The following is a 26,480-nucleotide window of genomic DNA, read 5'->3' as shown; positions in this document are numbered from 1 at the left end:
GCCTTCTCTTCTCGCGAGAGGCGCGAGGTGCGAAGCCGGTGGCGCCGGAGAAGCCGGGAGCGAGCGAGTCCCGGGAGGCAGGTGAGCGTTGTGCGTGCGGCCCAGGAGCTCGATCTCCCCAACCGTCCCACCCTTATCCCTAGAACCTCATGTTTCCTATTCCCAGCCTCGTCTCTCAGTGAGCAGCGAACCATGACCACTTCCCTGGGGAGCACGACGGGCTTTTGCTCGGGGAAGCCGGTGTAGGGCACCGGCCGGCCCGGCGTGTCCCGTGCTCCTGGCGCTGTGGCTTCTTCCCCTTTCGGGACTGCCTCGTCTCCCGCGCTGCCGGCATCGATCTGAAACCCCGGAGACAGCTCGCTGATGGGGTAGAGCCTTGATGACCGGGGTCTGAGATCCGCTCCTGCTAATAGCCTGCCGTTGTGACCTTGGGCCTCAGTCCCTCGTCTCAAACACTGGGGGAGCTGAAGTCTCCGTCTTTGGGGGTATCTGAACTCCCAGGTTGTAATTTTGAGGCAGTGACTCACCAGACCCTCCAAAGTGTGGAGTTGGTGTTGTTAAATAACAAACTTTTAACCGGGTAACATGTAAAGATCTAGCTGGCTTTATGCAAGTATTCATGAATCCGGCAGCATCCCATCTAAGTAAAGAGGAGCTCCAAAGAGCTACAGGGAAAGAAGGGTTTTGTGTTTTTGTCGGTTTTTTTTTTAAGATTATTTATTTATTTATTTGACAGAGAGATCACAAGCGCAGAGGCAGGCAGAGGTGGGGGCGAGGGTGGGGAGGAGCAGGCTCCCTGTTGAGCAGAGAGCCCAACGAGGGGCTGGATCCCAGGACCCTGAGATCATGACCTGAAGCTGGAGGCAGAGGCTTAACTCACTGAGCCACCCAGGCACCCGGAGAAGGCTTTTTTTTAAAGGCAGAGAGGAGGTGAGACAGGGAAGTCATAAAGGGGAGAAAAGAGTTATATCAAGCAAGGTCACTTTCCTTTGGGGGACAGATGGGGGTCTGTTAGCCAGATTACCTTACTAATGCTGACCAGAAAATTTCAGGCTGACCACTTAAGATTACATTCCTGGAGAAAGTCGAAACTGCAGTTAGGTTAGGTCTTAGGTTCTGTGTGGTGATGATGTGGGCTTAGCACCACTGACTCCCATTTTGGGCCCGTTTTCCTCTTTTTAACAGTTTAACTGAAAATATCACAAACTTGCCAGATCAAAAGAACCATCTAGGATTTGTAGGTGATTTGTAGGGTCTGAAGTTTGAGAAAGGCTGGTGGTGTTCATTCTGACATTGAATGCTAATCTCAGTGACTCAGGGAGGTCATGGACTGGGCACTAAACTGAAAGTATAAATGCAGAGTGCCTCACTGTGATCTGTCATCAGGGAAGGCTTCCTATTAATACGGAGAACTAACTGGTTTGGGGATTAGGGATAACTGATGACAGAAGCTAAGCATGTCACTCCGTAAATTTTGTGTTTGCAGTTGGACCCTTGTCTTTGTGTCTGTTTTGCAAGCCCTTATCAACTCTAGTCTTTCCAAAACATCTTGCCCTCTCCTACCTCAGTTGCAGGGGAAGCCCTCCTAAACCAAAACTACTCCCCAAATGTGAAAATTCCAGATCCACATCTCTGGATTTCATTAAAACACTACTGAGCTGTCCATGAGGTTTTGTTTTGTGAGTTTTGTCCACCCATCTTCAGTTGAGCCTTTCCTGTGGAATTCTAGCTCTGGGGTGTCCTTCCTAAAACCCTCAGTTCTTGACAGACACACCTAATTGCCTGAAGACAGTCTTCCCTTTCTTTTTTTTTTAAACAGGTTTTGTTTTGTTTGTTTTGTTTTGTTTTAATATTTATCTGATAAAGACACAGTGAGAGAAAGAACACAAGCAGGGGGAATGGGAGAGGGGGAAACAGGCTCCTGCTGAGCAGGGAGCCTGACGTGGGGCTCAATCCCAGGACCCTGGGATCATGACCTGAGCTGAAGGCAGACGCTTAATGACTGAGCCACCCAGGCGCCCTTCCATTTCTTTTCCTTCAAGTTTCTTGTTTCCTTGCTGATGATCACTTTTTCCCGTGTGTGTGTGTGTGTGTGTGTGTGTGTGTGTGTGCGCGCGCGCGCGTGCGCACGCACACGCTTCAGCCAGTTCATTATACTTAAAATTCTCCTTTCTGATAGTGCTCAGTAGTCTCAGAATTTTTTTAGGCACCTGACTCAAGAAGATTTGATCCTTGGTTTGAACTGATATGTTAACTTCAGTCTTACTTATTTTTTTTTTTCCTTTTGGCCCTCTTCATCCTTGAGAGGAGCCAAATGCCTCAAGATTCGAGGTTTATTGGGTGCCTTGGAAATAAACAAGTGCATCTCCAGAAGATACTTGCAGACCTCTGCTTTCCCATGGGTATGTGTGTAGGGCAGTGAGCGCCGGAGAGGTTGTTAACAAACAAGGCCTGTGACAAGACAATGACGTCTTCAACTCCACTTCTTTCTAGATATGAAACTAGGCTATGAGTCACTCTTCTAAGTATGTTGACTCAGACGCCAGACATTTTTTTCCTTCTAGTTTTATTGCCAACACCACCAAACTCTGATGATGGACAGTGTCGTCCTTTGGCTTTTGGATACTTAGAAGAACATTGTCTCCAATTTTATTTGGAAAATGCTGACCAAGAGGGGTGGCTGTGTCTGTGTTTTGAGGGTTAATGTTTAATAAGTGCATTTTATGAGCTCCCTCTTGCCACAGAAGATTAGTTTGGGGTGGGGGGATGTGGAATGCGAGCCACTTTGCATTCTTCTAATGTACTGGCACAGTCCCATGGGACCAGTGTCTACGACGTCATAAAATACAGCTCTTATACTGTGTAATTCTAACAATGAAAAGGAAGCTTCACATCTCTGCCTAGGGAGTCCTCAGCAGGCATGGCTGAGGAGAGAGAATAGGTTTTATAGGGACTCTTTGAAGCAGAGGCAAATAAGCTGGCCACCAAGAACTAAGAGTTCCCTTAGAATATCCATTCCTTGATAAGAAAAGAAGAGAACAGCAGACCCATGGTTGACAATCCAGTGGTAGCTAGAAGCCCAGTTCATCTGTATTCAAAACCCGTGCTCAGTAAAACAGCCTCCATTAAGGTTGCTGGAAAGGTCTAGACACCTGGCATTTTGTTTTTCTCTGGCTAACAGCTAACCTTTTGGTCCTTTCTTTCATGATGGTTTTTCTATGAGTACCTGTGAGTACAGTGCAAGGTTGTAGTTGGTGGTGGTAGGCCAGGAGCCTATCCCTTTCTATTGTCCTGGGCGAACCTGTGTCAATATCATTCTAGAAACAGGTCCTTTATTTCTTATAACTTAATGCCCAGCAATCCATATTCCTGTTGATTCGTAAATGGGACATTGATCCCAAGTTGCCTACCTGAAAGATTGGTGAGAGTGTCCTTCCTCAAAGGTTTTAAATCTTGATTATGCACTTTTAAGGCTTTAAGAACAATTCAGTGACTAAGGAATTCCGCTTATCTGATAACACTTGGCTTCCTTTCACTGGGGCTTGCAGTTAGGTCAGGATAAAAAAGAGTAGGCATTCCACGTGGAAGCAAATAGATAAAAAGGCATGATTGAAGCAAAAATGAGGAGGTTTTTCATAGAACAAGGAGGGATTCCCTTTGGAGAGGTGGGAGATCCAGAGGGAGCCGGATCGTGGAGACCTGACTCCAGAAGAATAAGTTTTGGTTTCTCTGTAGAAAGGAAACTTCTTTAGGAAACGAAGGACAAAATCAAAGTCCTATAGTATTTAAGGATGACTGGCTAACTTGACCATGTTTTATAGACAGAGGAGCCAGTTATTTGAAGAGAGAGGGTAACGGACATGGCTTAAATTCAGTCCCAGAGTGTGGTGGCATCCTTGGGACCGAGTTAGTGACTTCTGCAGAAGCCAGGAGTGTTCAGCCCAACACTGATCCATGCTTGACCTGTCTACCTGGCTTCTGCCTTTATGCCATTTATTAGAGCTATTTTAAGTCGAGAACTTGATGGCATTAATGTTGAAGAAGGAAAGGAGGAGCTAAGTAGAATGTTGTCGCCTGACCTAATTGCATCCTGAGCGCATTCTATACTCCTCTTTGTATCAGGTGGAAGAGAAAGTTGATCCATGGTGGTGGCGGTGGGCAGGGGCTCTCCATCAGTTAAAACCATGGACTTTACAGTCCCATGGATTTGGATTCAAATTCCAGGTCTTGCTTTATCCCACATTTACTAGTGTATGACCTGGCAAAGGCAATGGCTTCATGTTCTGTCCGTAAAATGGGAATAATACCTAGTTTCAGGTTGTGCTGAGGTTCAGTTGGAATAATGTATCCAAGGTGCTTTGAACAGCCTGGGTAATAGTACATGTGACACACGTGGTAGGTACTATGATCCTTGCAGATTCAATGGGATTGAATTTTCCTATTTTGCTGAAAGTGAAACCATTATTCAATTTGCCAAATTTAAATATGTTGTCTCTTTTTCGAAAAAAAAAAAAAATTAAGCTCGGAATGGCATTATGTCTGCCAATTTATTTGCTTTCTTTGCTGAGTCATACTTTTGCCTAATTAATGTCCCGTGTATTTTATATTCTGTTCAAGCTGAGTTGTCCCAAATCAAAGCAGAAATAATCTTTCTGCCTTCGACCTCCTCCCTTGACTACCAAGTCAGGACTCTCGTCAAGGAAGCAGCCTGCGTCATTTGGGAACGTTGGGGTTATGAATCCTTGAGATAATAATGGGTTCATTATTTCAGTCTCTCTGGTGTCTACACAAAGAGCTTCTAACGTGGACAGAATGCGCGGTGGGAGGTCGGAATTAGGTGGTGATTCTAATGGTATCTGCTAGTTCATAATGGTACATCATGGGTTGAATTGTGCTTTTCACTCTGCTCAGTCCTGACTTTCCTTCATCCCGTAGGTTTTAGGTCCATCAGCACAGCCAGCATGGCAGAGTATGGGATCTCAGCTGGCCAGTCTGTGGCTGTGGTCTGGGATAAGTCGTCCCCTGTGGAGGCCCTGAAGAATCTGGTCGATAAGTTTCAAACGTTAACCGGCGATGAGGGCCAAGTGTCTGTGGAAAACATCAACCAGCTATTGCAATGTAAGTCCCTACCCGTGTTGTCTTTACAGGGCTGCGGGGGTTGATAGGGGTGCAAGGAATGTGGTTCCTTGATAATCTGAGTTTTTGTTCTGGGTGGCCCACGATGGCTGTGGGTGGTCACCCTGCTGTCTTTCAGTTGAGATCCAATGGACTTAGGAGTGTAGTTGATTTATGTAAGTATGTTGTTTCTTATTAGATATTCCACATTTTTAAAAAGACTATTTATTTGAAAGAGAGAAAGAGAGCACGAGCAGGAGGAGAAGCAGACTCTGCGCCAAGCAGGGAGCCCAGTGTAGGGCTTGATCCTAGGACCTGAGCCGAAGCCAGATGCTTAACCGACTGAGCCACCCAGGCACCCAGATATTCCACATTTTTTTAAAAAGCTTACTTTTCAGCCAGCTTCCTTTTTTACTTCTTTTCCTGAACATGTAAAAGGATATGAAATTACTAAGACCAAGGGAGAGCAGCAGCTTCATTGCCCCTTTTGCCAGTAGTGGTGGTCTGATGGCGTTTGCTGGACAGCTAGCTGTTCAGTCTTCAGGGCCAGGCCCAGAACCTCTCCAGGGTCTCAGGAGGGCTGGGCAGATTGCCTGATGATTGCTGATTAGAATCTTCCTTCTTTTCAGCTGCCCACAAAGAATCTAGCTTTGACATTATTTTGTCGGGTGTAATTCCTGGAAGCACCACTCTGCACAGTGCTGAGATTTTGGCTGAGATGGCCCGGATCCTGCGGCCTGGAGGATGTCTTTTTCTGAGCGAGCCAGTAGAAACAGCTGTAGGTAAGGAAATCTTCATTTGGAAGACAAGAATTTAATAGCCTTGACTCTTCAGGTATGTTTGCTGCATGTCTGTGAGTGGGAGCTGTCATCCGGAGAGCCTCCTCCTCAGTGGTGAGTGATGGTAAAAATCGGAAGCAACTCATCTGAGGGGACTATGATCTCTGACCGACCCAGCTTGGATCGTGCCTAATGGAAATTGATCACAGCCAATCCTAAAAGGATGCATGCTATGTGATTCTGTTCCTATAGCACTCTCGGAATAACAAAGTTCTAGGGATGGGGGCCAGACTGATGATTGCCAGGCGTTGGGAGTGGGAGGGGGGTGATGTGTGAGGCTGGAAAGGGTCACAGGAGGGCTCCTTATGACTGTGGGAGCATGCACACTCAGCCATGCCTGCACACACACACACGTGCGTGCGCATGTGCCTATGAAACCAGTGAGATCTGGGGAGCTCTGCGGACCCTCGGTGTTCCCATGGGGGGAGGGAGGCAAAGGAGGCAAAGGGTCCTTTTTTTTTTTTTTTTTTTTTTTTGTAACTTCCTACGCATTTATATTGATTTCAAAATAAAAAGAAAATAATGACTGGAAGTCTGGGAGTGATGAGTCTTATTATTGACTCACGTGAAACTAAGGGTGGGATCCAGGAAATAAAACCTCTTTCTGGCTCGGTGGTAAAGCTGCCAGAGAGAGCTGCCAGAGAGCTATGCGGTTCTGAACTTGTAAACTTTTCCATCTGTATGTGATGACTTGATTTGTAAATACAGTCAGAGAATGAAAGGATTTTGCAGTGTGTAAAGGTGGTTGTGTGGAGATACCAACTTGTGACACAGACCCTGGACACCAGTGTCCTGTGTCGGGGGCGTGGGCCGTGGGTGGCCGCACACAGTGTCAGAACCAAACAGAGAGAACACTCGCGTGCTCTCCGGTTAGTTTCTCAGCCTCCTTCTCACTCAGTGTCCAGCCACCCCGGGAAGGTCTTCCAAGAAGCCGAGGGGGATACAGCACAACAACAGTGGAATTATTATATGACCCTTAAGGGCATAGGTAGGAGCACTTTGAACAACCAAAGGGATTTGTCCATTTAAAATACCATCCCTATTACTGTTCATGGCCTCTCTGACCCAGATAGGTTGGAAGCCTTTATGATTTTTCCTGTCTTTGACCCATAAAGCCACTAACTGGGGTTTTCCTCTTGGCAGTTAACAACAGCAAAGTGAGGACGCCCTCGAAGCTGTGTTCGGCCCTGACTCTTTCTGGTCTCGTGGAAGTGAAAGAGGTATGTTGGTAAATGAGGTCATACGTATATATCATTCAGTCACTAGCTTTTTCTCCCACCTTTAAATATCTTCCACATTTATCCACCTCAGCATGTTGGTCCTCACTCTTCTTAACTATCTAACAATATCAAGAGCTGTGGAGGGGCTGGGACTCACGTAACCATTTGGTAGCTGTTGGACACAGAGGTGGCTCTCCTCCATTTTTTTCTCCCTTAGCGTCTGCTACCTTTTCCAAAGAAGACATTTTCATTCCTCTGTGGTTTCTTTTCTTTCATTTCTGCTGTGTTCCTGGTGGGTTTGCTTCCCTGCCGCAGGCTATGGTCCTCGCCAGCATGTCCGACTCACCTGTGTATTCATAACCGCTACAGCCCATGGAATGACCAGCATGGTGCCGTGTACCTCATAGACAGCAATTTGGTAACCACTTTAAAACTTTCCAGAGGGTTGGCTCAAAGTAAACACATAGACAAAATGACACTCCAGGGTACAGAGCCCTGAGAAACTGAACATGAGGCATGAGGCGACATCTGTCATCTCCCACTGCCATACGCTTACCAACACCGAAACGAGTATTTGATGCCTGTGTGGGTGGACACAGTCCCTCTTCATTTTGTGGAGTGAGTGTGGCCTCATCCTTTCGATGTCTTGAATTCCAGCTGCAGCGGGAGTCCCTGAGCTCTGAAGAGATACAGTCTGTTCGAGAATACCTGGATTACCAAAGTGACAGCCTGCTCTCTATGCGCATGACGGGCAAAAAACCCAACTTTGAAGTGGGTTCTTCTAGTCAACTGAAGCTTTCTCTTGCCAAGAAGACTTCTCCTCCAGGTAAAACTGGCCCAGGGGCGTTGTTGTGTCCGGGTGGGCCTAGAAGGACATCTTCTACGTTGAACCTGAGATCTAGATAGAGGCGGTGATGTCCCCAGAGTATCAATCTTTCCTTCATTTCTGTCATTTCCAAAGGGAAGAATATTTAATGTTCTATTGTCCTGGGCATATTCAGATCCAGATGTGAAATAATGCATAGCTGTTACCCTGTTCAGCCCTTCTGTGCCAGAAGACAACTGAGGCCCCCAGATTCTAGAGGCCTGAGCCACATGGTTTAGCTGACAGCATCTTGCCACACCCCAGAATGACGACAGTCGACCTCAGGAGACCTCGCAGTGGCGGTCGTGGTTGATAAGAGTGACTTGCTCCTCTTCCTTTATGTCCTTTCTTTGCTAGTCAAGTCAGCTTTTCTTACTGTGAGGAGCTAAAGCCGCTTGTAAAAATATTTCTTCTCAGAAAGTTGCACCCGCCCTTTGCCACCCCCGCCCCTCATCACCTCATCCCTGTTTCACGAAGCCTGAATTAAGAGAAATTGTCCCAGCTTTGAGGTATGTGAAAATTTGCAGGTACAGTCACACTATCCTACCTTGACTGGCCAGCCGCAATCTTTTAAGAAATACGCCGGGATCCCAGCCTTTGGATTCTTGGTTCCAGAATGGGCAGGAAGGCCTCAGAGGAGCAGTTTGCCCTGGGGACAGTCTGAGCCTCCACCTGCAACAGTGGTCTTCATGGCTGCGCTCACCCCCACGGCCCGGCCGAGGGCCTGCCCACGCTGACTCCGGGCTCAGCTCCCAGGGCCTTACCTGTACAGACAGGGTCAGGAGGGCTGAGGCTTGTGTCTGCCTCTGGTTTGCGTCACACCACCACCCCCAGCTCCAGAGCTGGCTTTCTCATATGTAACAGGTTCCTGGGAGGCAAAAGCTTTGGCACGCTTGCCCACTTAATCTTCAATCTCCTGCAGTAGGTCTAGGGAGAACCAGCCCCAGGTTCTAGGGACAGAAACCAAGATGAGGACAGAGCAATGTGGAGTAGTCAGGCACATCGGACAGACTCCTCCTCTGTGTGGCTCTGTGGAAGGGGCCCAAATGTCAAAGCCGGTTTCCTCATCTATAAAATCGGGACAGCACATACCCACCTTCAAAGGGTCTTAGCGGGACTGACTCACACAGCTCGTATGAGATCCTTACCTTAGTGCCTCCGCAGAGCAGGTGCTTAGCAGATCCTGGCATCGGTCACCACACAGCGACTGGCCGCAGGCCACGGCTTCTCCGAGCAGCACAGCTGGGCCTCAGACCCAAGCCCCCTGACTCCCAGTCCCGTGCGCTCTCCAGAGTCTCAGGAGAGAGCACGCACGTGGGCCTGTGTTTGGTTTCTGCTGTTTTGATGGAGCTCTTTTTCTTTTCTTGGTCGGACTCAGCAAAGCCTCCCATGGACCCTGCCGCAGCCAAGCTCTGGACCCTGTCAGCCACTGACATGGAGGACGAGAGTGTGGTGAGTCAGCCTGCGGTCCATGGACTGCTTTCCATGTGGCCTCGCGCTGGGGCAGCCTCTCTGGACACAGAGCGGTAAAGCCTAGCCTGCGGCTCGGCCTGTGGCTGGCAGTTTTGATTGAGAAGGAAACGCCACATTGGTGGCATTTTAAGAGCCTTTTTTGGCATCTCTTTTCCCCACAGATTTTCTTGTTCTCACTTCATGTGATATGTTAAAGATTCTGGTGGGTGTGTGTGAAGCTGAAAAGAGCTTGTCAGCTAAAGTATATCATTGGCTCCTTGGTCTGGGCAAGTCACTGCACAGTCATTGTCTTAAGAGCCGTGCTTGTCCGTCTTTGATCAATACTGTCTGTTAAAAAGTTCTTCATTTCTGCAACTGTTAAAGCTCCAGTGATAGCAAAACAGGTTATAGTTTGTGTCCTCGTGGAATTTACAGATGAACTGTCCACACATTTATCAAAGAATTGTACAAATGTATATGTCATTATTTGTCTTCTTCTCTGGAATTCTATAGAAAATATTTTATTCCTTTTTTCACGTGATAGCACTTCATATATGCAAATAAATATAACACCTTTTTGTTCTTCCTGCTCCCTCCCCATAAACACACACACACACACACACACACTCTCTCTCTCTCTCTCTCCATATCATAAATTACTTCCCAGTCCCCCACAACCTAGTGCATCTTCTGGGGACACAGTCAAGTTCCCCGTGGTGGTCGGCTTGAACGTGGTGATCAGCCCAGAGTAGGTCGGTGGATGCCCTCTTTATACGGGCCGGAGAAACCCGCTACCACAGCCCTTTATCCGGCCTTCTGGCAGCAGAGACCGTGACCGTGTCCCTCACTTCTTCAAACACTCTCTAGGATCTCATTGACTCCGATGAGCTGCTGGATCCAGAAGATTTTAAGAAGCCCGATCCAGCTTCCCTGCAGGCTCCTTCATGTGGAGAAGGGAAGAAGAGGAGAGCCTGCAAGAACTGGTAAGTGTTCGCAGAAGCGGAGTCTGCCAGGCTACCTCTGGTGCCTTCTGAGTCTCAAGGAATCATAATGCTTGACTATTATTGCAATATTTATTTTATCATGAAATATGTACTGATGACCCAGGTTAAGAATCAGAAACATGACTGGTATTGGGGCGCCTGGGTGGCTCAGCGGGTTAAAGCCTCTGCCTTCGGCTTGGGTCGTGATCCCAGGGTTCTGGGATCGAGTCCCGCATCGGGCTCTGCTCCGCGGGGAGCCTGCTTCCTCCTCTCTCTCTGCCTGCCTCTCTGCCTACTTGTGATCTCTGTATGTCAAATAAATAAATTTTAAAAAAAATCAAAAAAACCCAAAAAAACAAAAAAACATGACTGGTATCTTAGAAGTCCCTTCTCCATGCTTCCTCAGCGGCGTCTTGCTCCCTCCCCCTACAAAGGTTACCATCCTCACAAGTTCATGTTCATCGTTCTTGGCTTATTGGCTAGTTTCCCACCTAGTGTGAAGCTCTAGAAGATATATTCTTGAGTGGTGAAAAACAGGGTAGGAGGCCCAAACCTGGCGAGGCAAGGAAGAGTCAGTATCCTCCATCTGTGAAGGCTCCCAGTGATGATCTGGGCTAAGCTCTTCAAGGATCTCCCAGAGTCCCTTCCGGGAATGTCAGTAGGGAGCGTTGTGGGAGGGCTCTGGGACACCGAGGGCATGCACAGAGGGAACACCCAGCAGGGCTGCAGTGTGACACGGTGACCAGGTGGCCAGCAGAAGTATGGTCAGAGGGCGTGGACTGCTCGGGCTGTTTGGCCCTAAGCCGCCGTAGCCCAAGCTCTCCTCCTTGGAGCAGAGCAGAACATCGTGTCCTCAGCAGATCAGCAGGGCAGGCAGGGACGGGAAAGCCGAGGGTTAGCAGCACGTGGTCCAGATAAGCCAGGGACAGGGTCTGGGCTGGCTTGCCTGTGCTCAGGGACAAAGAATGATGTGGTGGCGGCTTGGTGTGTGACCTTGGCAGCCATCATCCCATTCCATCTACTGGGCCCCTGCTCCAGCACTCTCCTATGCCTCCGTCCACAGCAGAGCTGACATCTGGGGGGTCTGTCCCACTGTGCCCCTCAGGGCTCTCCCCTTTCTGTCCTATGTTAGCTTTTCTGGCTTTTGTAGCATCTGCTGCTTTCTTGGTTTTGTCTCTCACTTTGGTGGAGCCCATTCTCCAGGAGCTGCTTTAGAAAGGCTACTTGAGAGGCAAGTTTTGTTTTTTTAGGTTTTCAGACTGTGTGTGGCTAATATGTCTTTTTTCTATTCTCATAAAGGATTGGATATAGAAATTAGGTTGGAAATAATTTCCTTACATGATTTTGAAGACATTCTTGTCTTTTTTCCAGTGATTGTGACAAAGGCATCTGAGACCATTCTGTTTCTTGATCCTTTCTGTAAGACCTCTTGTTCCATTTCAGAAGTTCATAGAATCTTCTTTATCCCTGGTATCGTTTTGTAGTATGTCTCGAATAAGGGTCTGCTCACATCTTTTGCACTCGCCATTCGGTGTGGCTTTTCAGTCTAGAAGTCATGTTCATAGGCCTGGGAAACATTCTTTAATTTGTATGTGAGTTTTGTCTTCTCGATTTCCTGTCCGTGGCCTGTGCCTCAGACACTGGGCCCCTTTAATTGGCCCCGTCATTTTTTTTTCTTCCACATTTTCTTTATGCTCTACTTTAGGGGAAGTTTCTGCGGGTTTATCCTCCAAAATTTCTCTTGAGTTATTTTATTTCTACTGTCATGTTTTTGATTTCCATGATTCCTTTTGTTTGTTTTGACTTTTTGTTTTGTTTTGTTTTTAGCATAGCGTCCTTTTTTTTTTTTAAGATTTTATTTATTTGACAGACAGAGATCACAAGTAGGCAGGGAGAAGAAGGGAAGCAGGCTCCCTGCCAAGCAGAGAGCCCGATGCGGGGCTCGATCCCAGGACCCTGGGATCATGACCTGAGCCGAAGGCAGAGGCTTTAACCCACTGAGCCACCCAGGCACCCCATAGCGTCCTTTTTTTAATTTTGCGGGTGTGATCTCTTTTCCCTTGAGGTTTGTGATAGTTCTTTGGAGGTTTTTTCCCTCCCTGCATTTTCTCTGTTTCTTTCAACTTGCTCTTTTCTTTTCAAGATTTTATTCATTTATTTGAGAGAGAGGAAGGAGAGGGAGCAAGCAAGCGAGCGCAAGAGCTTGGGGGAGGGGGAAGAGGGGCAGAGGGAGAAGCAGACTCCCCACTGAGCAGGGAGCCCAATATGGGACTTGATCCCAGGAACCCAGGGTTATGACCTGAGCTAGAGGCAGACACTTAACCGACTAAGCCACCCTGGCGCCTCTAACTTGCTTTTTCTCTTTTAAGAGGCCTTCCACCTCCCAGGAAGCTCCGTTGTCTCCATGATTAAGAGGGGAGGACAGAAAGCTGGGAGCCCTGAGCTTAGCGCTGGGATTTGTTGACTGTGCTTTAGCGAAGGGAGCCTGAGTGGGCCTGTGGGGAACACCACAAAGTCAGCATCTTTGGTCTTTGCCTTTGGGGTGGTTAGATGTTTCAGAGAAGGGTCTTTCTGGTGCCCCCTGTTCCTTTGGAGGTTTCGGGGGTTGATGTGGGTTGAGAGTCGGCCACCTGCTTGACCGGGGCTACCTCCCCGCCTGCTCGGAGTTCAGCTCCCCTCAGTTAGAGCCACAGTCCCCAGTACCGCATTGCTGTTGTCTCTTTTCCCGTGGTCCCTGTCTTTGCAGGTTAGGTCTTTACTGAAGTTTTGGTGGGACCTCGAGGGCAAGTAGAGTAGACGCGTGCTTTCAGTCTGTCCTCTTAACCTAGAAACCTCACTGCTTGGTGTCTTTGCATTCATTCTATGGATAGAAAGAGCAGTGAACAGTTAACTGGTGGTGTGTGGGCTTGCTGAGTCATCGGCGTTTTTGTGGGCTTGCTGAGTCATCGGCGTTTTTTTAAGTGTGAAAGTAGCCAGCATTCACAAATCAAGCGATTTCAAGTAAAAATCCAAATTGTTTTCTGTCCTTAGCTTTGGAAAACGTGGTAACACGGGGTCTGCTTCCCACCACAGCATTAATGAGCTGAAGCTGGGTATCGGCCAGCCTGTGTAGATAGGGCACCTCCCCTCTGGGTCTCCTATAGCCCACCATTCTGCCTCCCTGAACAGCCTCAGGCACTTCCCTTGTCCGCCTGGCCCCGTGGGTGTTTGTGAGCTCAGACGCCCTGGTATAGTAAAAAGAGAGACATTTCTGAGCGAGTTTGGGCTCTGTCAAGGACTTGGAGCCCCCGGGGGGTGGCCTGTCTCACTCACAAGCTCCTGATTTTCCCCCAGCACCTGTGGCCTTGCAGAAGAACTGGAGAAAGAGAAGTCAAGGGAACAGGCGAGCTCCCAGCCCAAGTCGGCCTGTGGAAATGTAAGTATCCGGATCCTTACTCAGTACTCACGAGACCCCCACTGGTGTTGGTCCTCATCCGAAGCCAGCACAGCCTAATTCCCGTTCCCAGTTACTGCCCACATATTTTAATAACGGGCAGAGACCGTGTATGCAGGAGAGCGCTCACCCCCTGAGGGGGTTAGCATGCTCATGCCCGTAGGGGAGGCTCCTGTCATTTATTTTTGGCCCGGTTCTTCCCAGCTCATAGTGGCCTGATGCCATTCAGCCATTTGGCTGAGCTCAGCTGTGATGGAAACACGGCCTCCCAAGGAACTTCTGTAGACCGCTGTTTTTCATAAAACCAGAGCTCTGCAAACCTCTTTTTATTTGGGTTTCAGATGGACCCCCATCTGCGCTCAGCCATTTCCAGCAGGTGACCGTAGGCATGTTATGAACTTAGGCATCCCTTTCCTGCCCTTGTATCTGGGACGCGCGGACACTGAGCTTCCCCGTGTGTGTGATCATCTCTTCCTTCAACAGTGTTACCTGGGCGACGCTTTCCGCTGCGCCAGCTGCCCCTACCTTGGGATGCCGGCCTTCAAACCCGGCGAGCAGGTGCTCCTGAGCACCAGCAACCTGAGTGACGCCTAGGAGGGAGCCGACGCCCTCTGGCCAACCCCCGTCCCTCCAGTCCCACCGTCGTGCTTCCTCCCACCCCCTCTGCACTCGCTCGCTCTCTGCTTAGAATCCATTTGCAGGGGGCGTGCTTGGTCAACAGAGCAGAGAGGGCCCTGGGGTGCGGCGGTGTGCGGTGCTGCTGTCTGGCAGAAGACCTAAGTATAATGGGGCCTGCTTACTCCGAGCGGGGGGACCTGTTTCTCCACCTCGTGTGAGGGCACGCTCTCCCGACATCACTATGCTGACCTGTCGCTCGGAGCCCAGACACCCTGGAGGGGTCACGCTCTGGGACAAAGAGGGCCCCCGCCCCACTTCAAAGCTCAACCACAGTGCCACGAGCTGTCTTCCAGAGGTGGCGATCTCCTCAACATGCAGTTGGTGGTGACGTGAGTCACATGTCTCATGGCCTCAGGGCACCAAAGGACTCACCCATTGGTTGCTGTGATCATACTCCGTGTCCCTCTGTCCCTTCCTTCCCCACCTCACCCCTGTTTTACTGTATTATATCCGTCTTGTGGTTTCTGTTCATCTACAGTTATTAAAGTTGTGTACTTCACATGCATTGTGGTAAGGGGCGTGTGTGTGTGTGTGTGTGTGTGCATGAGGTCTGACACAGCCATCTGACTGCAGCTTGGACCACAAAACTTCCTTTGTTGAAGAGACTTGGTGTCACCCCAGTGGGGTCAGTCCTAACTTTAGGGTCAGGGCCTCTCTTTATCTACTTAAGAGACCAGGGTGATAAGGATTTAAAGGAAAGCAGGACAGAAATCTGAAACAATAAATCTCTCTGACCAGGAGACCTCTCGTTCTCTTTGTTTCTCACTCACATAGACAGGAACTGATTTCGCCAAATAGTTGGAGAGTTTGTATGGATTTAAGAGACCAGGATGGGCGGGGGTGGGGGGTGCTGGCTGGCTCAGTCAGTAGAACATGTGTCTCTCGATCTCAGGGTCCTGAACTTGAGCCCCATGTCGGGCATAAAGATGACTTAAAAAAAAGAGAGACCAGGACTGGTATATTTTACCAATAAGTGGAAGTGAATGCTCATTGGTATTTGTCCTTGAAACTTGGCTCGATTCTCTTAAGTCTGCTTTTGCTTATCTGGCCCCTGCTGGTGGGCTTTCTGGGCGTGGCTGAGTTCTGTTTGACCTCCAAGCCCCTGTGGTAGGCAGGGTTCCAAGATGACCCCAATCCCCAACCCCTTGTGTCATCCCCTGCCCCTGAGTGAGACACCGACCCCCCTCATGTGAGCACGACGGGACATCACTGCTGGGATTGGGTTACATCGTATGGCAAAAGTAAAAGGATTTGGCAGATATAATTCAAGTCCCTAATGGGCTTCAGTTCAAAGGGAGCTTACCCTGAGTAGGCTGCCCTAATCAGGTGATCCTTTAAAAGAACCAGAGAACCAAGAGTTTCTCCTGCTGGGTCTAAAGCTACCATGTGGAGAAAAGGTCCTAGAGGGGCCCCTGGAGCTGAGAGCAGCCCCTGTCAGCCAGCCAGGAGAAGGGGCCCTCAGCCCTGCAGCTAGGGAGGCCCGGGGCAAGAGCCCAGCCTCACAACATCTGGAGTCCTGAGCCACAGAATCTTCAAGGGTAAATGTGTATGGTTTTAAGTCCCTAGATCTGTGGTAATCTGTGATGCCACAAGAGCAAACAAATTCAGCCCCAGACTACATTTCACATTTACAGATACTTATAACCAGTATTTACTGAGAATGGCTGGGATGCTGTTCGTTGCCTCCATTGCAGTTGCCAAAGTGAAGGACAAAAATCTCTTAACTTTCAGGTTGAGGACAGGAGATTCTGAACCAAAGACCTTCTTGGGTTGGGTATAGCAGAGCCTGGGGCAACTGTCACCAGCCCTTACTGACCTGATTCTTGATCTGCCTTCCTGTTGCTGCTGGCAAGAAGGATGACACTAGGTCCTGTCTGCTACATTTGGCATAGTTAAAGGTCCCTTGTTGGCAGCTGCTGGGCCACCCCCATGAAGGCTCAGAGTTGGGCCAGCAGGCTGGAGAGAGGCCTTGCCAATCAGCGGCACACACCTGTCCTTGGAGCTCGGCACAGCGAGCAGACACCGGCGGGGATCGCTAGTCACACCTTGTGACTTTGGAAGGCAACACTTCTGAAGGAGGTTTTAGAGCCAGAAACAGACTCAGATATCACTGACTGCAACCTCGGTTTACATCTGAGAACACTGGGTGGGACAGAAAGTGACCCGCCACCAGCCGGGGACCTTTAAAGCTGCAGGTGCCTGATACCCCTGGGCGTTCTGGGTCAGTCATGAGTCTTGAGATGGTGCTGGGAAATCATTTTTTTTTTTTTTAAACCCTGTAAGGTCTTTTGCTTAGAACTTCCTTCTCTCCCTGAAGTCACTCTAAAGCACAAAGAGGGAAGGACAGTGGAGCAAACCACACCTTCCTTGGTTGTCACGGGCTTCCAGAGCGCTGGGAGAGAGTGGGGCCGAAGGAAGAATCCCACAGAGAAGCCTCATGAGCAGGAAGCACGGGCTGTTGGGCAGAAGAGGGGTTTTGCTTTGTGACCATCCTACAGGCACCCGTCTGTTGTATGGGGAGGAAGGCGGGGCTACACACGGAACCCTTACCAAGAATCCATGAAGGTGCGCCCAGTTGAGGCCATTGGTTTGGACAGTCATGCCCTAGCGTGTCAGTTTCAACTCTGCTCGTAGGTTAGCATCCCTTGGGTGGCTTCAAAAAACCAACAAAACACCTATGTTTGGGACCCCTCCTTGCCAAAGACCAAACAAGTCAGTCTTTTCAAATCGGGCTAAGGGTGTCAGCGTCTTTGCAAAGCTTTCCCAGGTACTCATTTCTAAAGTGCCTCCAGGATTGAGAATCCCTGCCCTAGAAAAGTTCTTTTCCGCACACACCAGAAGACAAGCTCAAAAGTGGTCAAAGCAGCACTAACTGTAACAGCAAGAACCTGGAAATGGTCCAAATGGCCTTTAACAAGAGGACGGATGAACGAGTCATGTCATCGCACAGTGGAAAGTGGCGTGCTGTGGCCATGCATGTCAGCGGGAAGGGTCTCCCACGATAGCCACAAGAGCAAGTCACGGGAGAGCGTGTGTACACAGTGTCACCCCTCCCATAGAGCACAAGGTTTGAAAACACAAAATGCATCAATGGGAGGGATGTATATTATATATACTGTGTATACACACACATATGTGACAAACAAGAGGAAATCAAGGAGAATGATACAATTCAGCCACATTATTGTCTCTGGAGGTTGATGGGAAGATTACATTCTATAAAGAGAGGAAATGGGGCTTCTAAGCAGAAGGAAGTTTCTGTTTATTGAGCTGGCTGGTAATTATTCTATTATCGGTTTATATACCTTACATATATTATTACCTATTTTTGTATTTATAAGAAATTTCATTTAAAAAAAAAAAAACTAGGAAGGGTTTCCTGGGTGGCTCAGTTAGTTAGGTGACCCACTTGGTTTCGGCTCAGGTCATGATCTCAGGGTTGAGCCCCTGATCGAGCCCCACATCAGGCTCTGAGCTGGGCCTGGAATCTGCTTAAGATTCTCTCTCTCTGTGCCCCTCCCCCCACCTCTCTCTAAAAAACAAACAAACAAACAAAAAACCCAAAACAAAAACAAAAAACTAGGAAAACCCACACATAAAACCCTGGGGTTTAAGGAAAATGCCTGCCAGCCCAGAACACAGTCCTGCACCTCTCTAATGCAAACCTCCAGGAAATATTTGGCACAGTTAAAATTCCTTTCAAAATTGTAAATGTAGAACCAACGCTAACCTTAATCACAAAGCAGATGAATATTATCCGTGACCAAAAGAACTTGCTGCAGGTCATACGTGGATGGAATACAGTGCAGACATAAGAGCGAAAGGCGATGATTGACAAGGCTTAAAGAGGGAGGGATTCCTGCGGCAGAGCCCCGAAATGTCAGAGCTCAGGCAAGACTCAAAGAAACATAAAACCACGGAGGGGAAGCAGCCGTGGGGAAGAGCGCTAGAAAGAATGGAGAGTGCTAAAAACAGGGTCGGTGAGGACAGGAATAAGAGAACTAACCAAAACGAAATGGACATGAAGAGAGAAGGATCAGGAGACAAGAATAAGTCACAGAAGGTAAAAGAAACACAGTATCTCAGAATCATCTCATGAAAGAGACAATTCCAAAAAGTTTCCAGAAAGCAAGAGTAGACTCTATGTTGAAGGCAAAAGTAGTACAGAATGTTCAAGTCTAAAAATAATGGCTTTCTGGGGTGCCTGGACGGCTCAGTCAGTGGAGCTGCAGACACTTGATTTTGGCTCAGGTCCTGATCTCAGGGTCCTGAGATCGAGCCCCACCCAATAGGCTCCATGCTCAGCAGGGAGTCTGCCAGATTTTCTCTCCCTCTCTCTTCTCTCTCTCTTTCTCTGCCCCTCCCCCTACTCGTGCTCATGCACAATCAACCAATCAATCAAAATATTTTTTAAAAAGTACGTTTTCTTAGCTGTGGTGCCTGGACCTGTGCAGGCCGAGTCCCCTTACCTCTGAAACAAGGTGACACTCTGTGTAAGTAAGTGCAATGAAGATTTTTGTGGTCTCGAAAAGTTGCTGGCTTGTGCTCGTGTTATCTTCTCAGTTCCCTCCGTCTGTCCTTGCTTCTGTGGCTGTCCCGTCACAGTGACAGACCTGGCGGGCACTGGGGGAGAGCGATGGGGACAGCACCAGCTCTCTCTTCTCTCGCTGGACAGCGAGCTACGGACCCAAGTCTCCGCTGGGCCCTTGGCGGCCTCACTTCCAGGTGGTGCAGGTGTGGACTGAGCGCGGCTCACACCACCCACCGGCTGCTCCCATGAAATCCACACGGCCCCCCCACCCCGCCCCGCCACCCCCAACAACCCGGAAGCTGCGTGAGGCTGTGCGGGGCTCCAAGGCTCTAAGCCCCTCCCTCCCTTTCTCCCTTCTCCCCTGTTGACCACTTAAACATTTTTTCTTGTACATTACCGCGGTTTTTCAAATAGAGTTAGATATACTGGAATACAGGTGGATTCATTGTTTTCATTAAAATCAACTCTACTCTTTAATACATGAAGGGTTACAGCTGCTTATGCCTTTCCTTCCCTCCTCCGCCCTCCCCAGAGGGGTTCTCTCACCTGAAGCTGATGCCCAGCACACCCCCGCCTCTTCTATAGTGTTTCTCTGCAGAAAAGAGTTTATGTGATGCTTGTCCCCCCCTCTTTTTTCTGAGGTCAAATTGACATAACATAAAATGAGCCTTTTTTTTTTAAGTTTTTTTTTTGTTTTGTTTTTTGTTTTTTGTTTTTTGACAGAGATCACAAGCAGGCAGAGAGGCAGGTAGAGAGAGAGGAGAAAGCAGGCTCTCCATGGAGCAGAGAGCCCGATGCAGGGCTCGATCCCAGGAACCTGGGACCATGACCCGAGCTGAAGGCAGAGGCTTTAACCCACTGAACCACCCAGGCGCCCCTAAAATGAGCCTTTTTAATGGGAACAATAGTTCGTCAACAATGTTGTGCAACTCTCACTTTTGTCTAGTTCCAAATGTTTCCATCACCCCCAAAGGCAGCCCTGAACCTGTCCAGGAGCTGGGCTTTCTCCCCCATCTCCCCAGGCATCGAGCAATGCCCATCTGCAGTCTGTCTCTGGAGACTTGCCTATTCTGGGTGTTTGGTATGAATGGAAGCATACAGTGTGTGACCTTCTGTGTGTGGCTTCTCTCTGTGTATTTTCAAAGTTCATCCACCTGTAACACGTATCAGTTACTCCTTTTTGTAGCTGAATAATATTCCATTGTACGCATGAGCCACTATGTATCCATTCATTTCCCGGTGGGCATTGGGGCTACTTCGGTCTTGGCTTCCACCTTGGCTGTGGAGGATCGAGCTGCTATGATCACGGGCGTGTGTGCACTGAGCATGCCTCCGCCCCTTTTAAAAAAATTATTTATTTGACAGAGAGAGAAGTCATAAGTAGGCAGAGCAGTAGGCAGAGAGAGAGGGGAAAGCAGGCTCCCTGCTGAGCAGAGAGCCCAATGCAGGGCTCGATCCCAGGACCCTGAGACCATGACCTGAGCCCGAAGGCAGAGGCTTAACCAACTGAGCCACCCAGGTGCCCCATCCCCCCCTTTTCTTTAATGACCAAAAAGTTTTATTATAGAACTATCAAACACTTCAGTCTAAGGGGGGAGGGATGAGCAAGGGCTAACACCTAATAAATGAGGGAAACCTATTTGTTACATATGTGAGAGATAAGTAATTAGTCTTGATCAATAGGCAGGTTTACAAATCAATAAAATGTCAGTTCAATTAGGAGGAAACTGCAGGTTTTCTCAGACTCTGATCCTCTGCAGGCAACGTGGGAGCAGAAAAGCAGCAAACTGAGCCCTCATTCTCTTGACAGGGCACATCCTCAAGCCGCTCAGAGAAGGGTCCGATTTCATCATTTTAGGGAGAAACGGGCCCAGGAAGGTGGAGTGATTGTGCCAAGACCCCACAGCCAGTCAGGGGCAGAGCAGATACAGGGCAAGTCCCTGACCCCCATGTTAAAATGTACCTGTGGGGTTTTAGTTTACGGAAGGGACATTGACAGAGAGGTCAGTGCTAGTCTAACTGCTGACATTTCCCAAGAGAAGGGGCCGTGGGCCATCACTCAGGGCAGAGGAAAAGGGAGGAGAAAGCAGAGAGGCCAAAGCTTTTATTGGGGTCCCCATGGGAAAAGCACGGTGGGGGGGGGGTTGCAGGAGAAGCTCCTGAGGGTTAGCTAGTGTGAATAGTTCCGAAAGGCTTTGGGCAGGGGGCTATCCCTAGTGGTCTGGTCCCCGCCACGGGTGATCTGGGGCAGGGGACAGAGTGGTCTGTGGTGTGAGCTACAGAAAGGGGGCGTTTAGGGCAATGAGCTGCAGGTTGCTTGGAGAGTTTGTCGTGTGACTTTTGCTTGCCTTCCAAAGCTGGAACGCAGGGGAGGTGTAACTAGCTTCGGCCATGACTTCGGGCCTGTGATGACTGGAGGCCAAACAGGGAAATACAGAATCTAAGAAGACACAGAGAGAGGAGCCCCGGCGTGGTGCTCCAGGCGCCGGCCACCGCCCGGCTGGAACGCGGGGCACTGTACATCCCAGCAGCGTTTTTGCTTCTTCGTCTTCATCCGGCTAACCCCGGGCAGAGTGTTGGTGGTGCCTGTGCCTCTGCTCTCCTAGCAGGAGGGCTGGCCAGCTGCAGACACCCTCACCCTGGGCCCCTAAGCAGCTACCGTCGGAAGTGGGTAACCGGGTCCCTGGGACGCTTCGGAGGAGGCTGGAGGGCCTCTGTGCTCAGGCACCTCCCGCTCTATCTTTATGGGGGCGCCCTCTGCTGGCCAAGCGCAGAGCAACTCAGTTCTTGGCCACTTAGAGGCCAAGCTTGAAGCCCTTAATGAGGGTGTCCGCTCCTCCGGGATTTTCTCCGTTCGTGCTCCTCGTGAAGTTCAGCCCGGGGCTGGTTGATCAAGATGTGTAAATCGCATGCCCACTATGCGCAAAACACCCCCCCCTTATAAATAAGTCATGTACTGACTTGCCTGACCCAAATACCAGTGCCCGTGAGCTCACTGGCGCGACCAACGTGCAGTAAGTATAGTAAAGGGGGCAGTGTGGTAGAGGTGAGGCTGAGGCCGGAGGGGGTACTTGGCAGAGGGTCAGTGCAACCAAGCTGAGCCCCGAAGGGGGACTGGATTTCAGTCGAAAAAGGGGACGCCCCTTCCAGGTGGAAGGGACAATGTGATGCCAGCACCCCCACTGTTCTCTGTTCTCTGGTCACTGATCGGTCCTCTTTTGTGCCAGTCAGGGGAGTCCCCAAGTCACCGTTCCTTCAGATGGCTCCCTTTCAGAAGGACATGGTGGCTGATCCCATCTCCTGCATCTTGGCCCCTCCCCAATCCTGATGTTAAACATCCTCACAGTTCCCCACGAACTTCCACTCCTCTGAGCTTACAGATGGGCCCCTGAGGAAGATTTCACTCAAAGAGGTTTTGCTTCTTTTAAAATGCTATGCACATGGATGAAATGCGTGTCCTCTTGGGTGTCTTTAAGCTCCAAACTGCAAGAGTGAGGGATCTGGGCCCCCGCCCTTGTTCTCCTTTGCTGTCACAGGGGCTCCTTCTTGCTTCCCTCTATCTGGAAATCATCTTTCCTCCAATCCCCACCCCGCCCCCCACACATGGATCCTGAAGAACTCAGACCCCGGCTGCCCACAGGATTCTGCTTCCAAGGCAGTTATTGGAGGGATACTCCTCGGGTTCAGAGCCGGAGAAGAGCCCAGCTGCGATGCAGGAGACCCTGGGGTCACAGAGAAGCCAGTTCATTATCATCAGCCTCATTATTATTGTTGTTTGTCCTGTTTTATTCCTGCTTCTACTGTAACTGAGCTTGGGTCTGTCATCTGGCCTGTAATAAGATGACTGGCCACAAGGGGGCAACAGGAGGCAAAACTTTACCTGAAAATCACTCCTAATTGCAGCCTTCCCAGACTGTGAATTACAGAATCCTAGGAAGAGAAGGATCCCCACCCCACCCTCCCTCCCGCGTCGTCCCCAGACTGTGTCCCAGAGAGAGAAGCCACAAGGCCATGGCTGGTCAGAAGAGTGAGATAGAACTAGAATCCAAAAACCCTGCTTCCCCCACACCCAGCACACTATGGCTCAGGCCCTGAGGGGGGCTTGCTCAGAGGGGTCTGGGAGGAGGGAGTCCGTAAACTCCCTGTCCCCCATCCGTCTTAGGACTTAGGCTGTGGGGTGCTCAGGGTGGTTCATGGGATTCCCATCTAACGGAGGAGCCAGGACTGACCTACCCACACAGCAGTCTTCTGGGAAAACAACCCCATCACAGCGGGCTGCCCTACAGTTCCTAAGAGCAGGAGGAATCAGAGCAGGAGAGACAGCCCAATGGGCAGCTTCTTGCGGAAGGCCTCCTGGAGGCTGGGCTCATCCCACAGACACCCTCAGCTCCCCGGCCGGGGCTTCTCTCACCAGGAGCTTCTCTCGCCCCTCACATGTGTTCTGCAGTGGCCGTGCCCCCCTCTCAGCCTCAGTTTCCCTTTCTGGCCTGGACAGGACAGGACAGGACCAGATGTTCTTCCACTGTAACAGGCTGGGTGGGCAGAACACGCTGACCCAGACGAAGGTATGAAGAGAGAGATTTTATTTTTTTAAAAGTTTTAAAAAGATTATGTTTATTTACTTGAGAGAATGAACACGAGCAGAGGGAAGAGGCAGAGGGAGAGGGAGAAGCAGGCTCCCCACTGAGCAGGGAGCTCAATATGGGGCTTGATCCCAAGACCCTAGGATTATGACCAGAGCCGAAGGCAGATGCTTAACCAACTGAGCTACCCAGGTCCCCACGAAAAGAGAGACTTGAATCTGGGCTCTTTCTGCTATGATTCCAGTCTAGAAAAGGAGGCAGGGGTCCCCTTTGTCCGTGTAGGGCCTCCCCTGGACTCAGAAAGCTCGGGGCTAGAGTAGTGAACACTGAAGCTAGAGGTCTCCAAATGGTCCCGGCAGAAATCAGGATTGCTGGAGCCCAGGGTTGTGCATGCGTTTTAAATATCTGACTGCCTTCTTCACCCTGGTGTCCTTGGGGTCCGAACAGATGGGCTTGTCCTGGACACTTATAAGCCTACACGAGAGGGAGAGGGAGAAAGTCGTCAGTGGGTGTCAGGGCAAGAAGGACTTCCACAGCCCTGGGATCAGCCTTGCTCTGTAGCGACCAGGCCCCCGAGGCCCCCAAGAGAAGCAAGAGGTTGCCTGAAGTCACACAGCACCTCGGTGACAGATCCGGGACATCAAGTTTGTTGGCAGTGACTCTTGACTCCCAACGCTCCTGACAGTCCCTCCCGGGGAGCCAGGACATTCTGCCCCTCACTTCAGCTGGCTCACTCCCACCGAAAACCTAGAAACTAGGGGTGCCCAGGAGGCGCCCGGCTCAGGTCCAAGCCGTGGGAAGTGACCACAGCGGCCTCTGAGGGCCAGTGTGCCGGGGGGCTGCCCTGTCTCTCGGGGCTTCTGGTTCCCCATCAATTAGAGAAGAGGTCAAACTTCACAGCCCGAGGCCTTTGGGGTCTCACAGGGTGGGGTGCAGGAACCGCCAGGAGGAGCAGGGCTGGGGTGGGAAGGGGGCCATGAAGGCCCCACTCTCTCCTCTCCCCAGTGCCCCTTCTGCAGCCCTAGGGGCTGCCTTTTCCCAGACTCCTAGGAGCAAAGATGGTGGGGGAGGGGAAGGGGGCTGGGCACACTTACACGATGGCTTCCTTGGGACACTCCTTTGAGGTCCTGTACCAGGCTTTGAGCCTTCTGAGAGGAATGGCTCCTTTGAAGTACTCTAGGCAGCACTCCCGGCCCACATTAGTCCCTCGCGCTATGGAGAAAGGAGGCAGGAGTAGGTACGTCTGTGAGTGTCCGTGTGTGTGTGTGTGTGCGCGTGCGTGCGCATGTGTGTATGAACACATTTGTGTGTGTGAGGTCTCTCTGTGTGCTCTGGGGGGCCCTGAGTGTGTGTACATGTGTGCACGCATGTCTCTGTGTGTGTTTGGGGAATCAGTGCGTGTATATTGGTGTGCGTGTAGGTGCAGCTGTGTGTATCTGCATGTGTGTGCCTCTGTGTGTGCACACACTCAAATGCCAGCCGGGGAACCACCCAAGAATGTCCTCTGGACCAGGCTCTGGGCTGAGCCTCTGCCTGCAGGAGCTCATTCAGCCCTCACAGTGCACCCAGAGACAGGCTCCGCCACTACCGTATTTCACCGAGGATTACACAGGAGCCCTGGGCGCGAGGACACTTTCCTGGGCCTCAGCTTCCTTCTCTTGCACAAGAAAAAAGTATCCAGCACTTGCAAATAGGCCAGCTGGTGATGCGTGGCTTTAATCAATGCCACGGCTCACGTGTTTTCTAGGAAGCCCCCAGCTGTCCTCCGGCCATCCCCCAGGGTATAACTCACTGGGTTGGACTAACTCAGAGAGCTAACCCGACCTGCGTTTTGCAGAAGTGAGAGCCACGGGTGAAGGCTAGGGAGCCGTGGCCGAGTGGGGCGCTAGCCAGCTGTGTTCCCACATCGGCCGCCTTTCTCTTCCAGCTGCGGATAGACATCCCTCGATTCACGTGCTCCGGGAACCAGCGCTCCTGCCGGCATGCTGATGCTCTCGGTGTCAAGAAAGACCCGGGAGCAAAACAGACGCTAACCAGTGCTTCCGAGAATAGGTCATTTTCCACTGTCAAAACCCAACCAATGTCATTGCCTCTCAGTCACTGCAGAGAGAGAAGGGCCAGCACTTTGCTCCTCACTGAGCCAATCCCAAGCTCTGGGGTGGCATCTTCCCCACACCCCCCTCCTCCTCATCCTCATGCCTCCCTCAAAATCCTACTGCTGCCAGCCTCCCCCGTCCCTAGAGGAATCACCGGGCTGTCCCTAATGCATAAATAGTGGTCATCGCGGCTAATGCATAAATAGCGGTCATCGCGGCCGTGATCTTGGTGCCCTGCCCCCTCCTGTCCCAGGCCACCTCTCCTTGGCTCTCACCTGCATGCATGACCTGCAGAGAAGCCCCCAGGAGGAGCGTGACCAGGAGCAGCGTCTTCAAGGGGGTCATGGTGCTGCGAGCCCAGGAGAGGACCTGTGAGTGTGGGTCCTTCTGCTCAGGGGGAGGCGAGGATGACAGCCAAGCTTGGAGGTGACCTATTTAACCTCTTTGGGGATCTGCCCCACCTCCTGCCGCCTCCCCCATACATCCTTCCCTACACCCGTGGAGTCTGAAGATTTTGAGATGATTCAGCACAAGTCCAGTCCTGGAATGTTTGTGGCTTTCCAGAGAATGGGCACTCCGTTGGGGACAGAGGTGGGGTGTGTGTGTCCGGGGGCCATGACAGTGACACACTTCTCCTTTCACAGGGACATTTCTTAGTTCCTCTATTAGAAGAACAGAAGAGCCT

General features: G+C 50.4%; 2 protein-coding genes across 2 annotated transcripts; one reads left to right on the top strand and one right to left on the bottom strand.

Moving 5' to 3' along the window:
• The first annotated feature begins 14 nt into the window (after positions 1–14).
• LOC111157423 (cytokine induced apoptosis inhibitor 1) lies at positions 15–15,086 on the top strand. The gene is made up of 9 exons (XM_022518809.1): positions 15–81; positions 4,936–5,118; positions 5,745–5,897; positions 7,098–7,174; positions 7,832–8,000; positions 9,418–9,491; positions 10,359–10,474; positions 13,808–13,889; positions 14,391–15,086. The coding sequence occupies exons 2-9, from the start codon at positions 4,962–4,964 to the stop codon at positions 14,499–14,501; spliced, it is 939 nt and encodes a 312-aa protein (XP_022374517.1). The 5' UTR covers positions 15–81; positions 4,936–4,961; the 3' UTR covers positions 14,502–15,086.
• An 8,760-nt stretch (positions 15,087–23,846) lies between these two features.
• On the bottom strand, positions 23,847–26,186 carry LOC111157422 (C-C motif chemokine ligand 17). The gene is made up of 3 exons (XM_022518808.1): positions 26,071–26,186; positions 24,794–24,911; positions 23,847–24,173 (listed from the first exon to the last, which is right to left on the bottom strand). Exons 1-3 carry the CDS (start codon positions 26,138–26,140, stop codon positions 24,062–24,064), a joined length of 300 nt encoding a protein of 99 aa, XP_022374516.1. The 5' UTR covers positions 26,141–26,186; the 3' UTR covers positions 23,847–24,061.
• Positions 26,187–26,480: the final 294 nt, after the last annotated feature.

Source organism: Enhydra lutris, unplaced genomic scaffold, assembly GCF_002288905.1.
Source record: "Enhydra lutris kenyoni isolate GAN:26980312 unplaced genomic scaffold, ASM228890v2 scaffoldscaffold54, whole genome shotgun sequence".
NCBI classification, from domain to species: Eukaryota; Metazoa; Chordata; class Mammalia; order Carnivora; family Mustelidae; genus Enhydra; species Enhydra lutris.
The sequence above is the reverse complement of the archived record's forward strand: the minus strand, read 5'-3'. Positions and strand labels throughout refer to the sequence as shown.